The sequence below is a fragment of the Gallinula chloropus genome, assembly GCF_964237585.1.
Source record: "Gallinula chloropus genome assembly, chromosome: 5".
Taxonomy (NCBI): domain Eukaryota; kingdom Metazoa; phylum Chordata; class Aves; order Gruiformes; family Rallidae; genus Gallinula; species Gallinula chloropus.
This window is the reverse complement of record NC_140090.1, coordinates 70,951,131-70,963,578: the sequence shown is the minus strand read 5'-3', so window position 1 is coordinate 70,963,578 and position 12,448 is coordinate 70,951,131. Positions and strand designations below refer to the sequence as shown.

General features: G+C 45.3%; 1 protein-coding gene across 1 annotated transcript; it reads left to right on the top strand.

Moving 5' to 3' along the window:
• The first annotated feature begins 509 nt into the window (after positions 1–509).
• On the top strand, positions 510–10,435 carry SMNDC1 (survival motor neuron domain containing 1). The gene is made up of 6 exons (XM_084264882.1): positions 510–598; positions 1,286–1,405; positions 5,087–5,229; positions 6,969–7,130; positions 7,780–7,933; positions 8,669–10,435. The coding sequence occupies exons 2-6, from the start codon at positions 1,286–1,288 to the stop codon at positions 8,804–8,806; spliced, it is 717 nt and encodes a 238-aa protein (XP_084121008.1). The 5' UTR covers positions 510–598; the 3' UTR covers positions 8,807–10,435.
• Positions 10,436–12,448: the final 2,013 nt, after the last annotated feature.

Sequence of the window (12,448 nt, the reverse complement as noted above, 5' to 3'; positions counted from 1 at the left end):
GGCAGCCGGGGCGCACGCAGCCCCCGGCACCCTGCCCTGTCCTGCAGCAGCCAGCGGTCGGGCCCGAGAACCGCCACCGCCCCCCACGGCGACGGGAGCCGCGCCCTGCCCGAGCGAGGATGCCGCTGGCGGCGTCACCGAATGCCGGTCTCCTCCGCTCCGGCTCGGCCCGCGAAGCCGCGGCAAGGAGGGCCCCGGCCGGTCGCTGCCGGCCTCTCCTTGTACGGGACTCGCGAGGGGACGATGGAGAGACCGGCCGCCGGTGGGTCGGTGCCGGCCACTCGCCGCCGCGCTCCCGCCTCCCCAAGGCGCGCTCTCGCGGCCTCGCGAGGCCGTAACGGACCTCCACCCCCTCACGTGACCCGGCGGCTGCGCGAGCGAGCCGGCGCGCTCGGATCGGCCGGCGCTGCGTACCGGCAGCACGTGACGCGCGCGGTTCTCTCGCGAGCGCCCGCGCGCGCTGGGCCTTTGCCCCGCCCTTTCCCCCGGCTGAGACGGAGGAGACAGAAGCGGCCGCGGCCCGACGGGACCCCGAGCGGCGCCATCCCGCTCGTCCCCCCCAACCCCGGCCCGGCTCGGGCTCCGCACGCCCGCCGAGGTGAGAACCGGCGGCTCCTCGCAGCCCCCGCTCATTCCTCCCTGCCGCCCGGCGGCCGCGTCTTCCCCGCTTCCAGCGAGCCCGGGCCTAGGCCTCGGCTTAGGCCCGAGCCAGGCCTGTCCGCCGGCGCGGGCCCTTCCTCACGGGCCCGGCCCCTCTCTCTCCGTGCCGTCGCTCCCCGAGTCTCCCGGCTTAGTCCGACGAGGAGCGGGCGGACCCCGGTGCCGGGTAGTCGCCTCCCGGGAGCAGCCCAGGAGGTGCCGGTTCCCGGGTGCCGCAGAGCATTTCGCCGCTGTAAGCGCGCAGGCTCCGGATTGTGGCAACCGGAGGGGGAAACCTCCCGTGCGCGGTGGTTTCCCGGGGCTGGGGGTAGTTTCGAGGCTGCCGTAGGACCCCGCTGCTTGGGCGCTCGGAGTTCCCGGCTTTCCCTGCGCACACAGGCGTGTGTTTAGGCTTTGGCTTTTACGAGCTTCCTGGGAGCAGTTCAACAGCACAAAACTTAAGGTGAGTGGCCAGCTGTAGTCAAAGAGTGACTTGCTGAAATTTAACCCCTTGTATTTTTACTACTGTAGTATTAACTTTTTGTGGGTTTTACCAATTTCGTCTTACTTGGGCCACAAAACACGACCAAAAAAGCAGCAAGGCCGTTGTTCTGACGGGTTTTGTGTGTGTATGTGTTTCTTGCAGATGTCAGAAGACCTTGCTAAGCAGTTAGCTAGCTACAAAGCTCAGCTGCAGCAAGTTGAGGCTGCCTTATCTGGGAATGCCGAAAATGAAGATTTACTAAAACTGAAGAAAGACTTACAGGTGAGAACTTGAGGGGTATGAGTCGCTGAAACTTCAGGGTCTTTAGCAAGTTTTCATTTTTCCCAAATACTTTTATTGCAATAAAAATATGTGCTTGGTGGGTTTATTGCTTTCTTTTTGTACAATTTAATACAACTGTGGTAGAGTCACCTATTTTATTCCCGTCTTGTAAGTAGTAAAAAAAGTGAAATTTATATGGCAGACTCTTCTGCTTAAAAGCTTTAGCCAGAGTGATGAAAGATATGCCAGTGCTGCCTTTACTCTCTGTTGTTTTTTCTTTTCAAACAGCATTTCTCAGTCATTAGTGTTTGTCACTTTTACAATACTAAAGCCTGGGCTTAACATTTCACCTTTCTGCTTATTTTTAGTTGTCAAATCATTTGGTCCAGAATTTGTTTATTCATTGCATGTATTTGTGATGATAGAAGCTTTAGTGTGCAGTTCAGCATTCCTTGTACATCTGAGCCTTGATTGTGTTAAGATTTTGCTTTAAGAAAGGAAGAGAGTTGTGCTCTTCATTTGGCACCTGCAGTTTTTTAAACATCTGAGAGGATGCTACATTCTTAAGAACCAAGAAGCATTTCAGGTCCTTAGAGTACTGTTTGGTGACAGGAAGACCACCAACCTAATATTAATTGATAAATGGTGTTTCAGATCTTTGTGCATTTAAAGACACATTGGCATATAAAAGAAACCCAACAACCCCAGCCAGCATTACTGTTAAAATTTGTTGTGAGAGTGCAAGATGCTGCTTCATTTCTGTTGTGGATTGCTTTAGCTGTCGGATCCTAAAATATATCTGACTACCCAGGACAAGATTCAGTAGCCACTGTTCTGTATGGAAATAATGACAATAAAAATGATGCTTCAACCAGAGTGCCTCAAATCAGTGATCTTTAGAATTCCTTTTAAATTGCAAAGGCTTTGTGCCCACAAGGCACTTTATAGATCATCTGAATGTCCTTCATTGTACACTGTTAAAAGCATGTGTATATTTTTATATTTTTAAAATGCACAGCAAAACCCATATGGGATGATATTTCCGATACCAGCACGACCTCGGCTTTGATATGCAGAGATCATTGATCTGAAAGGACAACTTGCAAACTTTTTTATAAAAGCTTTCTGCACAGAATGGGGAAGATCTTTACACTTTCGTCCCCAAAAGGTTTGCTATCCATATGTTCCACCTTGAAAATGACATAATGTTTTGCAGACTTAATATATGCCAACCTAACAGCTGTAAAAATGGGTTCAGTGCTTCAGTGTCCCAACTAAATAGCTTTTTGTCTGTCAAAAAGATTGTTATTATGTAACTGAAACTTTTTTTTTGGTATCATAGCGATGCCCTGGTGCATTTTTATACTTGGTGTATTCCTGAGTAACCAGGTTAAAATAAATATCAGAAGAAGTTTTTATGAATATTGAACTTTCCCCTCTTTGTTTCACTGAGACACTTCTAGGACAGTGTCCGTGCACCCAGGGACATTCTGCATCAAGTAGAATTGATGGCAGCTGTCATCTCCTGTAATTGGAGATGATATCTGTGGGTGCTGTGTTCTGGAGTCTAGAGCCCTGGCTTTGTAAAGACCAGTTGGTCAGGAAAAGTCTTGGCAAACTCCAGTGTTCTCTGCGGGTCACACCTTCGCATCACGGGGATGTGGCAGCGAGCCATATTGTTCAGCCCATTCGGCTGCACTGAGCTGCTGTGGTAGCCTAATTCATGCTCAGAAACTCCCTTTGAACGAGCTGTTTCACTGCAGATTTTAGAGCTATATCACTGGTTGCACCCTCAGGTGCTCAGCACTGTATGTGGATATCAGATGAAGATTTTTACCAGAAGTTTGCTGTTTGTAGTCTGGTGTGTAAATGACTTTATCAGATTCTAAGAATTTCAGACTTGTCTGAAATGATTCCCGTTTGAGTTTCACAATAAGCCACCTATGAACATGGCAAGAATAGTCAGCAGTTCCATGCTACCATCAGTCCACATAGCTGAAACACTCAGGTAGCTTTTGCTTGATGTACTTTATATAACCTGCTGAGATAAGATACCTGTCTCAGACCATGGTGCCTCTTGGATTTGCAGAATACAGCTGTCTTTACGTTGAGGAATAGTTTGGGATTTCACGTCTGGGAGGGAAAATTAGGCTATGGCTCTATGTCATGTGGAGCGCTCTCAAATTAGGTAACTTGATAATGAAAATCTGTTCTGGTCCAGATGTAGTATTATGGAAAATGGAGACCACAGTAGTAGAAGTTATTGTAAACATGTTTCTGTGCTTATAGTTGCACTTACCAACTGGCAGTTCCTCTAAAACAAAGAGCAGAACTTGTTAGGAAGGTGTTGGATATTAGACGGCAACAGCTGCGATGGAAGCAAACTTAGGCCATTCATGCCAGTTTTATCTGATAAACTATACAAATCCATGCAAATCTAATCTCTGTTTTTATTTTGGGATCTGCTTATGATCCTGTAGGTTCTTGAGGAATAGCTTTTTTTGCAACTTTTTCCTGAGCTAATCTTTATCTGCCCATAACAGAACTAGGATGTGAAACCATGAGAAGAGCTCAGGCTCCACTGAGCTCCAGTTGAATGTTGTTTGTCTGTAACCGTCTCCTAATTTAAATATTTAATGATAGTTAGGAGAGTGACAATGGGTCATGCTGAGAGACACAAAGACCTAAAGAATTTTTCTTCTGTAATGATTGCAGAGTTGCTTTGCCTTATACAGAAAGTTTAAATGGTGTTTCAGGTGCTGGCTCCTGTGACTTTAATGCTAGTGGCATCCAGTGCTCTTGATTGTGCAGAGCAAGAATGTAACAGTAAGTTGGCCAGTGACTTTTTGCACTCTCCTCCTATCTGGAATAATATGTAAAGGCACTGGAGAAATCTGTTACTTTGTTATTTGTCTTGTTGGGTTAGCAAGGGAAGGCCTAACTGGAAATCTGAAGGTTGGGGAATTTAGAGAAAAACAAATGATCAAAATGACTCTAGGAAATTGGTGTCATTGTTACACACCTGAGTGCTTCCTGCAAATGAGAGGGCGTTACAGAGCTGCAGGCTCGCAAGGTACCCTTCCACCCTGGCTTCAGCTCAACCACTCCACGTATTTTGGAGTAAGCTGAACAAGTGGTTCATGCCTTAGAAATGCTGCAGTTAGACTTGTTGTGCTGCTTAGACACTATCATATATAATCTACCCCACCAGTCCCAAATGGGAAAGGATGGAAGAAACTGGCAGATAGAGAGAGAATGGAAGCATTATGTCCTTTCGTGTTTTATCCTAGGAGAGCTGTCCTGCTGAATACTCACTCTGCCTCATGTTATGTTGGGTTTTGGGGGTTTTGAGACTGTCTAGCTGTGTCTTTGCCTATGGATAAACAATGCACCTAGAAAGAAATGCTGTAAAAATAATAGGCTACTTTTTGAGTTTGAGGAGGGCACATGCAACTGCTGCAACACAGGGAGGACCATATGTCTTTTTGTCTATGTTGGCAATGAGTGAGTTTAGTTAAATGATGAAAAACAACAAAACAAACTTAGTCTGCTTTACATCAGCTTTGAATTTAATACAGTAACTTCAGAAAAGCCAAACCAGTAAGCTTGGGGTGAAATTATGCATGGCAACAAGAGTCAGAAAAATTATTCTTGTTGGGTTTTTTTTTTTGTCTTTTCTAGGAAGTCATAGAATTAACCAAAGATCTTCTTTCAACACAACCTTCAGAAACGCTTACGAGTTCTGACAGTTCTGCTTCCGCCCTGCCCAGCCATTCCTGGAAGGTTGGGGATAGGTGTATGGCCATATGGAGTGAGGATGGACAGTAAGTGTAGAAAACTTCTCTAAGAGTTACATGAAATAGTGCAATGGTAAGAGACTTTAATTCAGTTTGACCTGCCCCTAGGGTGACTAAATGCAAGAACAAACTGGGGTATTCTTGTACGGCCTTTAATAAAGGTTAGTATTCTAGATAAAAAACAGAGAGATGTGGGGTTGCTTTCTAGAAAAGCCTTGTCACTAACCTTGTAAAAGTAGGGTAGCTCTGGGAAATTACCACTGTGCTAATGAAATAAATGGCAGGCTTTCATAAATTGATCTGTCAGAGTGGCCTTTTTGTAAAGGTTTTGGGATCTATAATTCATGATTTGTTGTTGTATTCATATATATGTAATTATTATCAAGAAAAAATCCTTCCTGGAACTCAGATTGTGCCTCTAACTGGAAATTAATTTATAATTGGAAATTGAAATAAGCATTCTAAAATTACTTTCCATGCCACAGAAAACATGTAGGTTAAAAGTATAATTTTTTTTTTCAGGACTAATATCCCAATCACTACCACTCAGAAGCTCTGTTGTTCATCACATGTGGTTCTGTCAACAGTGTAGTAACCACATAGAGATTTTGGTATAGTTATTGATGTCTTGGGTAGAAAACAAACCTAAAAGTGAATGTTTCCTCTGTCACAGATTATTGAGCAAAATGCTTTTGTGTAAGAATTTAAAAGTTGAATCTTGCTCTTATGTTAACTTTAGTAATTCTTGCTGTGATGCTGGGTTAGAGGATCAGAGCTTGGGGCAGTAATGTCTTAGAGCGTCCACTGAAGTGGATCTTACTGGACATAATGGTATTCTTAATTTTTATTTTTTTTTTAATCCCCTGCTTTTGTTGCAACACTGTTTAAGTGACCAGTGTTTCATGAAGAGCCAGCCAGAGTTGGCTTCTTGCTTCCTGCAGTTTGGGTTTCTATGTATCATCACCTGGCTCAGCTCAAGGTGTTGTTGGCCCACTAAACTTGCACAAGAAATTAATTTAGTACACTTTGTCTGGAATGTTGTCTATGAAACATCTCTCTTTGTTCCTTTATTTGCTTTGGAAATATCATACTGCTCTGAATTTAGACTCCATTATTTGAAATACCTTTTGAAATGTCACTTGTATTTTGTTCCCCTTTCCCATCACAAGGTCACTCTGACCAAAATGTTTCACACGCATCAATATGAAACAGACTGATGTCTGTTAGAGTTTGAAATCAGTAAGAAAACTTCCAATGTTGTTAGTGTGGAACAGGGGATATCTTGAAAGCTTCAGTTTTTCTGAATTCTTCTCCACATGGAGAAAAATGGACCCAAAGCCTTGCTCTTGTGAGCTGACATTTTCTGGAACTCCTCAGAAACACGCTGAACGCCGTGTTCTGTGGATGCAGAGCTTTGTTGTGGTGTGGTTTGGTTTTTTTTCCAATCCCATATGACCTGCCAGAACAAGAAGCAAATCAGGGTATCAGATTAGATTGGCCCCAGCAGTAATCATTAGTCTTTATAACTGTGAGGCCATTGCTTCTTGATGCTAAAGGTCAAATACAGCAGATTCCAGTCTTTGTACTTGTGTCCTTTTGACCTTAAGAAAATAATCTCTTGGTTTGATTTGTGTAATGACCCTGAAAATGAAGGCTGAGACTGGCAAATTTTTTACTTAATGCTGTTAGCTGGCTGACAGTGTAGGTGTTGAAGGGCTGAGTATTAAAGCTTTACTCACATGCTTACAGCCATGATATCTTTACAGGTGTTATGAAGCTGAGATTGAAGAAATAGATGAGGAGAACGGAACAGCTGCCATCACATTTGCTGGCTATGGCAATGCTGAAGTTACACCTCTGTTCAACCTCAAGCCTGTGGAAGAGGGGAGAAAAGCAAAGGAGGACAGTGGCAACAAACCCATGTCCAAGTAAGTAATACTCAGGCCTGAGTTGGAAAGCTGCTTTTTATTTCTTATCTCCACATAGCCATAAAGATTGGTAATGAAATAGAATCTTTTAAGTGTCTTCCTGTGTTTGCTTGATGGAGGATCTTAAATCAATCCAGCATGTAATGTTTGTGGCTGGCACCGTGTGTTATGTGTCCTGGCAAGATAACACAATAGACTTTGTTTTAACTCCGATTATGCTGTCTCAAGGTACCTGTTACATAAGCAGTAGATTTAAAAAATTAGTACTTTTTTCACTGACAGCAGAGAGCCTGCAAGTTTCAGCCCAGATGTGGTGCAGGCTGTTCAGAGCTGGGATTTGGCTAAAAACAAGTATAGTCTCCAGGGTGAAGGATGTCTGCCTCTACCCCATACCTGGGTTAGGGTAGCTGCGTTGACCCCACTGCTGGGGGAATGTGTTTTACTTGGTATCCTTGCCCAATACTTGGTTACATGAGACTCCTGCAGACCTCCAGAGAGGGTTTTTTTTTTTTTCTCTTGGAAGTGGAGAATATTTACAGGCTTTGTTTTATGTCATTTACTTATGGAAAACTATTGTGCATGTCAGTCTTACAGGTGTTTTAGTTTCTTACAGGAAAAATAAAATGTCTTTTTTTTTCCTTCTTTCCAGAAAAGAGATGATAGCCCAGCAACGAGAGTATAAAAAGAAGAAAGCTTTGAAAAAAGCTCAGAGAATTAAAGAACTTGAACAGGAACGAGAGGACCAGAAAGTCAAGTGGCAACAGTTCAACAACAGAGCCTATTCTAAAAACAAAAAAGGACAGGTTGGTTTGGTTTCCAGTATGTGAATAACAACAGGGCATAGATCTCTCTGCGTTACTTTGGGAGAGAGAAGAGGTTTTCAGAGGGAGTTCATCTCTGGGGTTCTGAAGTGTGTGGTTTGGTATTTGGTGCACTTCAAAGGCCTGGGTTTGTACTGGGTGGTTTTGGAGGAGTGCCCTCTGAAGAGGCTTAGCTTAGAGAGCTAGGCTCACAGTTAGTGCCGGGGAGTGTTTGTGGGAGCATAAACCTGGGGGCCTGCCTGAACCCCCAAACATGCCTTCCTGTGTTTGTGACCTGGCAGACACGCTGTTGGAATAGCAAGCAGGGTGCAAAAAAAGGTAGCAAGGAACAGCTTAAAGCCTTACTTCATTTCTATCATGGTTTGGCCAAGAGCTGCCACACACAGTGGCACAACTTCTGTCTCCCTTACAAACAATGATTGGGGATCATCTTAGGAGGAAGGCAAAGGTTGTTCAGTGTTGTCCTGGCCCAAGGTCCCAAGTACCACAAGCACATCCAGTACTGGGGTGCCAGAAGGTTCCCAGCTCTGTCTCGCTGGTACCGCATCACAGATGAGTGAGCGTTCAGAAGGTGTGACTGTCCTTAGAGTTGAGAAGTTGAGGATTTTGTAACTTCAGAGGGGAATGGTTGGTTGTTGACATGTTTGTTTTTTTCTTTTTTATTATAAAAGCAAGTTGGTAGTTACTCAGAAGTGGTGTTTTCTGTTCCGTTTGCAGGTAAAGAGGAGTATTTTTGCTTCCCCGGAGAGCGTAACTGGCAAGGTTGGAGTTGGAACATGCGGAATTGCAGACAAACCTATGACACAGTATCAAGATACCTCTAAATATAATGTCAGGCATTTGATGCCTCAGTAGCGGGGGAAAAAGGTGGAACTTCATCTCTGCAGGGCTTTACACTTATCTTTTTATCATTCTATTTTTCTAAAAGTAAATTATTTGTTGGCACATAGCGAGTAGTCCGTTTTGTCACCATCACTTTGGCTTCAGCTGATACGAGCCTTAAATCTCCAGCTATTGATTTGACCTCCCTAATCATTCTATTTTTTGTAGTAGCATTAAAATACATTCTGCAGGTCAGTGCTTTCATGAACTGCTGTTACCTGTTACTCTGAAAGCAATAGTTATCTGCAGCTTTCTCTCCAGAATCTTCCGTTCATCCCAGTAGTGAAGGGTGTTGGGGTTGGTTTTTTCCCCGTTAAGAAAAGCAGTGGTGTGGAACTGGCACTGTCACAGCCTCCCTCATTCTGTAGTCACAGTGCTGCCTCCATGACAGGCTCAGCACTACAGAGCCGCTGTGGCTCTGGGAGAGAGAGCCAGACTCTGTTGGTGCTTACACCTTACCTGGAGCTCCTGAGGGAATTCTAGATTGCTCCCCTGCAAAGCCACTGAAGATCAACTTGCACAGCTACGAATGAGGGCAGAACAAGGCTGACAGGGTCTCTATTTCTAATGATGATTTGTGTGCTAGAAACTACAAATCTGACTCTAATCTCAGTCTGAATTCCTGCACTAGAAGTTAAGCAGAGGAACTTGTGGTTTTGGTTGTTTTTTTTTAATACCTATCAAATTTAAATAGGACAGGTTATTGAAATGTAACCAGAAAGCTATAGGACTAGATCTTTAGACTCATTTCAAACAGAGAACTGTACTTAAGAACACCCACCCCTCCCCAGAGATCAGAGCTGGGGAAGACAAATGGTGCTTTGCAAAGGAGCCACCGTCTCCCCACTCGTAGGTCTCACAGGTTGGACGTTACGGTCACAGACCTGGAATTCGGGCACAGCTCCTGTCTGGGCCTCCTCCAGCCCAGCAGATACCGATGCCTCGGTCCCACGTAGTGAAGTTGTGAGTAAAGGTTAGTCTGAAGTCTCTGTCCTGAAATAACTGACTGGCCCCAGTGTTCGTTGTAACTTCAGCTGTATTACAGTGCTGCTGCACCCCTCCAGTTTTATTCAGGAAACCATGTGTAAAAGCTCTTGCTTTCTTGTATTTCCTATGTGATTCGCTTTCCTCCGTTACTTGTCTCTCACTTACGGTAGTGGTGCCATCTCTGAACCCGTAATGTGTTTCAAGAAGTTAATGGGTAGCCCTGTATACAATGTAGATATTATTTTTGTAAAATCTAGGGCTGAGTTAATGGACAAAAGTACATCGGCTCTTTCCCCATTAATTAATTAAAGGGTGTGCCTTGTCCATTAACCCTGACCATTATTTCCCTGTATATTATGTTAATGTAGCTCATTTTGTAATTTGTTACCTAGATCAGGTCACGTCAGCAAGTGTTGATGCACTGATTGGTGGAACGTTCCATCAGTTACCGGAGTCACAACTCAAGCTAAACTCTACAACTGGTAGCTTAGAATCCATACATAGAAAAAGGTTCTCCCTATACTGGGGGAAGGTGATTTTTATGAATACAAAGTGTGTTAATTTCAGTTTTGTATGTTTAACTTTTATTAAATAAAGTGTTTAAAATCTGCTGGATATATTCTGACTTTGTCAAATCTCTTGGGGAGGCGGTAACTGGCTGGGAAAGGGGTAGGCAGAGAAGCTGTAGGACAGGGTGTTCCACACTAAGGTGAATCACGAGTACTTGATGCTCATCAAGATGTTGCCCAACCCCTCATCTTGGCTGGTGGCAGGGGGTAGGTTTTCCTTTGCATGGAGCGGCTCTCAGGAGTCAGATAAGCTGATGCTGCAGAAAGGGAGCTTGTGCCGCAGCCTGCGCCGCACACAGCCAAGTGATGCTGTCCCTAACCCAGGGACAGTGCTGTGACACTGCTGGGGAAGGTCACCTGCTGCCTCACAGCTGGCTGTGACAGAGATGGTCTCTGCCTGGCAGTATCCAAAAAGAGCAGAACAGTGGGAAAAGCAAGGGCAGCAGCACACTGGCCAAGGCAGAGCTGGAGTTCTCAGGGAGACTGAAGCTTTGTAAAGGCTTTGGAGAAGAGACAACCCATACCTGACAGGCGCTCCTGTTTGCTCAACTTCTGATGTCATTAGTTTAACAAATGGCCTGTTGCAGGGCTGTTCAGTCGCTCCTGAAGACAACTTCATAGTTGAGGGGGGCAAGACCCTCCCCTACAGTAACAGACAGTCCAGCCCAAGTCAAAACTGTTTCTGCTGAGCCTTTCAAATAAGTAACAGTGCAAAGTGTATTGTATTGTCTTTATATAGGAAAAGCACTGCTTCCTGCACTGTTTCCTTTGAGTAATTTACCTCTTACGCTCTGTGTTGCTCTAAGGGTGCTGCTGGGCACTGCAGAGAAATGCTGCTGTAAGAAAGAAATCTCCCCCAAGGGCCTTACCTGGACTAGCGACAGCTCCTCCACCGTGGCTGGGGCCAGCTCATCATGGACAAGAACATTCAGAAGGCAGCCCTTTTAAGTTAGCCCCCCCCCACACACACACAGCCATTCCTTGAAGGCTCTACCACCCCCCAGCCTGGCTTGGGAGCAGTGGCCTGAGGCATTCCCTCACTAAAGGAACGCTAAAGCATGGGTTAAGCAATGCTGGCAACTGCCAAAAGAAACAAAGAAAAGGTCACTTACTTTACAAACCTGGAAGTGACCCAACATGGGGGGCTGGACATGTTCTGGGGTAGGTTAGGTCTTGTAAATTTAGTTCCCAGTTTTACTAGGTGCTCAGAAGAGTAAGAAAGCTGATTTTTTTGGACCTTGGGGAGCTGCAGGTCTCTCAGCAAGCACAGCAAGTGCCTACCCTAGTGCCAGCACATCCTATTACAAAGCAGCCAGCACACTGAAACACTGACATGAAGGTGGAAAAGTTAGTTCAGTGCAAAAGTCGAGTAGAAAGTGCAGAACCACTGAGAGAGAAACATTATGGTACAGAGACATGTCAGAACAAAGATCTGGTCCCTTCAGATAAGGACATGGTGCCAGACAAGCAGCATGGGGGACACGTTTCCTCTCCAGTTACTACATGAAATGGTTTCTCTAGCACAGCACCAGTCTGGTACAAATTCTAATCACCCAGGGAAGCTGAACCAGCACAAACAGGACTGCTCCAAGCACCATAGCTTGGACTGCTCCAATCAGAACTCAATAGAAGCTGCTTGGAGCACGAGAACTCAATTTCCCTTTGCTTTCCCTTACGCCGGAGCGAGGTGGTTGCTCTGCTTCTTCCTGTAGATGCTTGGTCCTGGATGTGTCCAAGTACAAAAGAGGATGTTAACTTAGAGGATTATAGAGCAACACCAGGGATGTTTAGAAGGCAAAATGGGACAGTAACCGTCTGTCCTTCCCATCGCTGTTCCTCCAGTTCCACCGTGGCAGCGGTGTGAGAAACCACCGCCCGCATCTCCTGTGCCACTTCCACTGAGCCTGGGCTTATGGCAGGTGTTCCTGGGCCAGGCCAGAGAGCAGGAGCCCAGCCTTGCAGCTGGCGTTGCTCCTTGCATTGCGCTTGGGCCAGTCTCAGAAAGCTTCACCGAGATTGCAAAACCAGTGGGACATGAGCATCAGGGCGCTGGGAACCA

Excerpts from the sequence above, each read along its gene's own strand:
- SMNDC1 (XM_084264882.1), top strand. The coding sequence starts at position 1,286 with ATGTCAGAAGACCTTGCTAAGCAGTTAGCTAGCTACAAAGCTCAGCTG. Across the intron at positions 7,131-7,779 it reads GGCAACAAACCCATGTCCAA|AAAAGAGATGATAGCCCAGC; the intron begins GTAAGTAATACT and ends CCTTCTTTCCAG. Across the intron at positions 7,934-8,668 it reads CTAAAAACAAAAAAGGACAG|GTAAAGAGGAGTATTTTTGC; the intron begins GTTGGTTTGGTT and ends TTCCGTTTGCAG.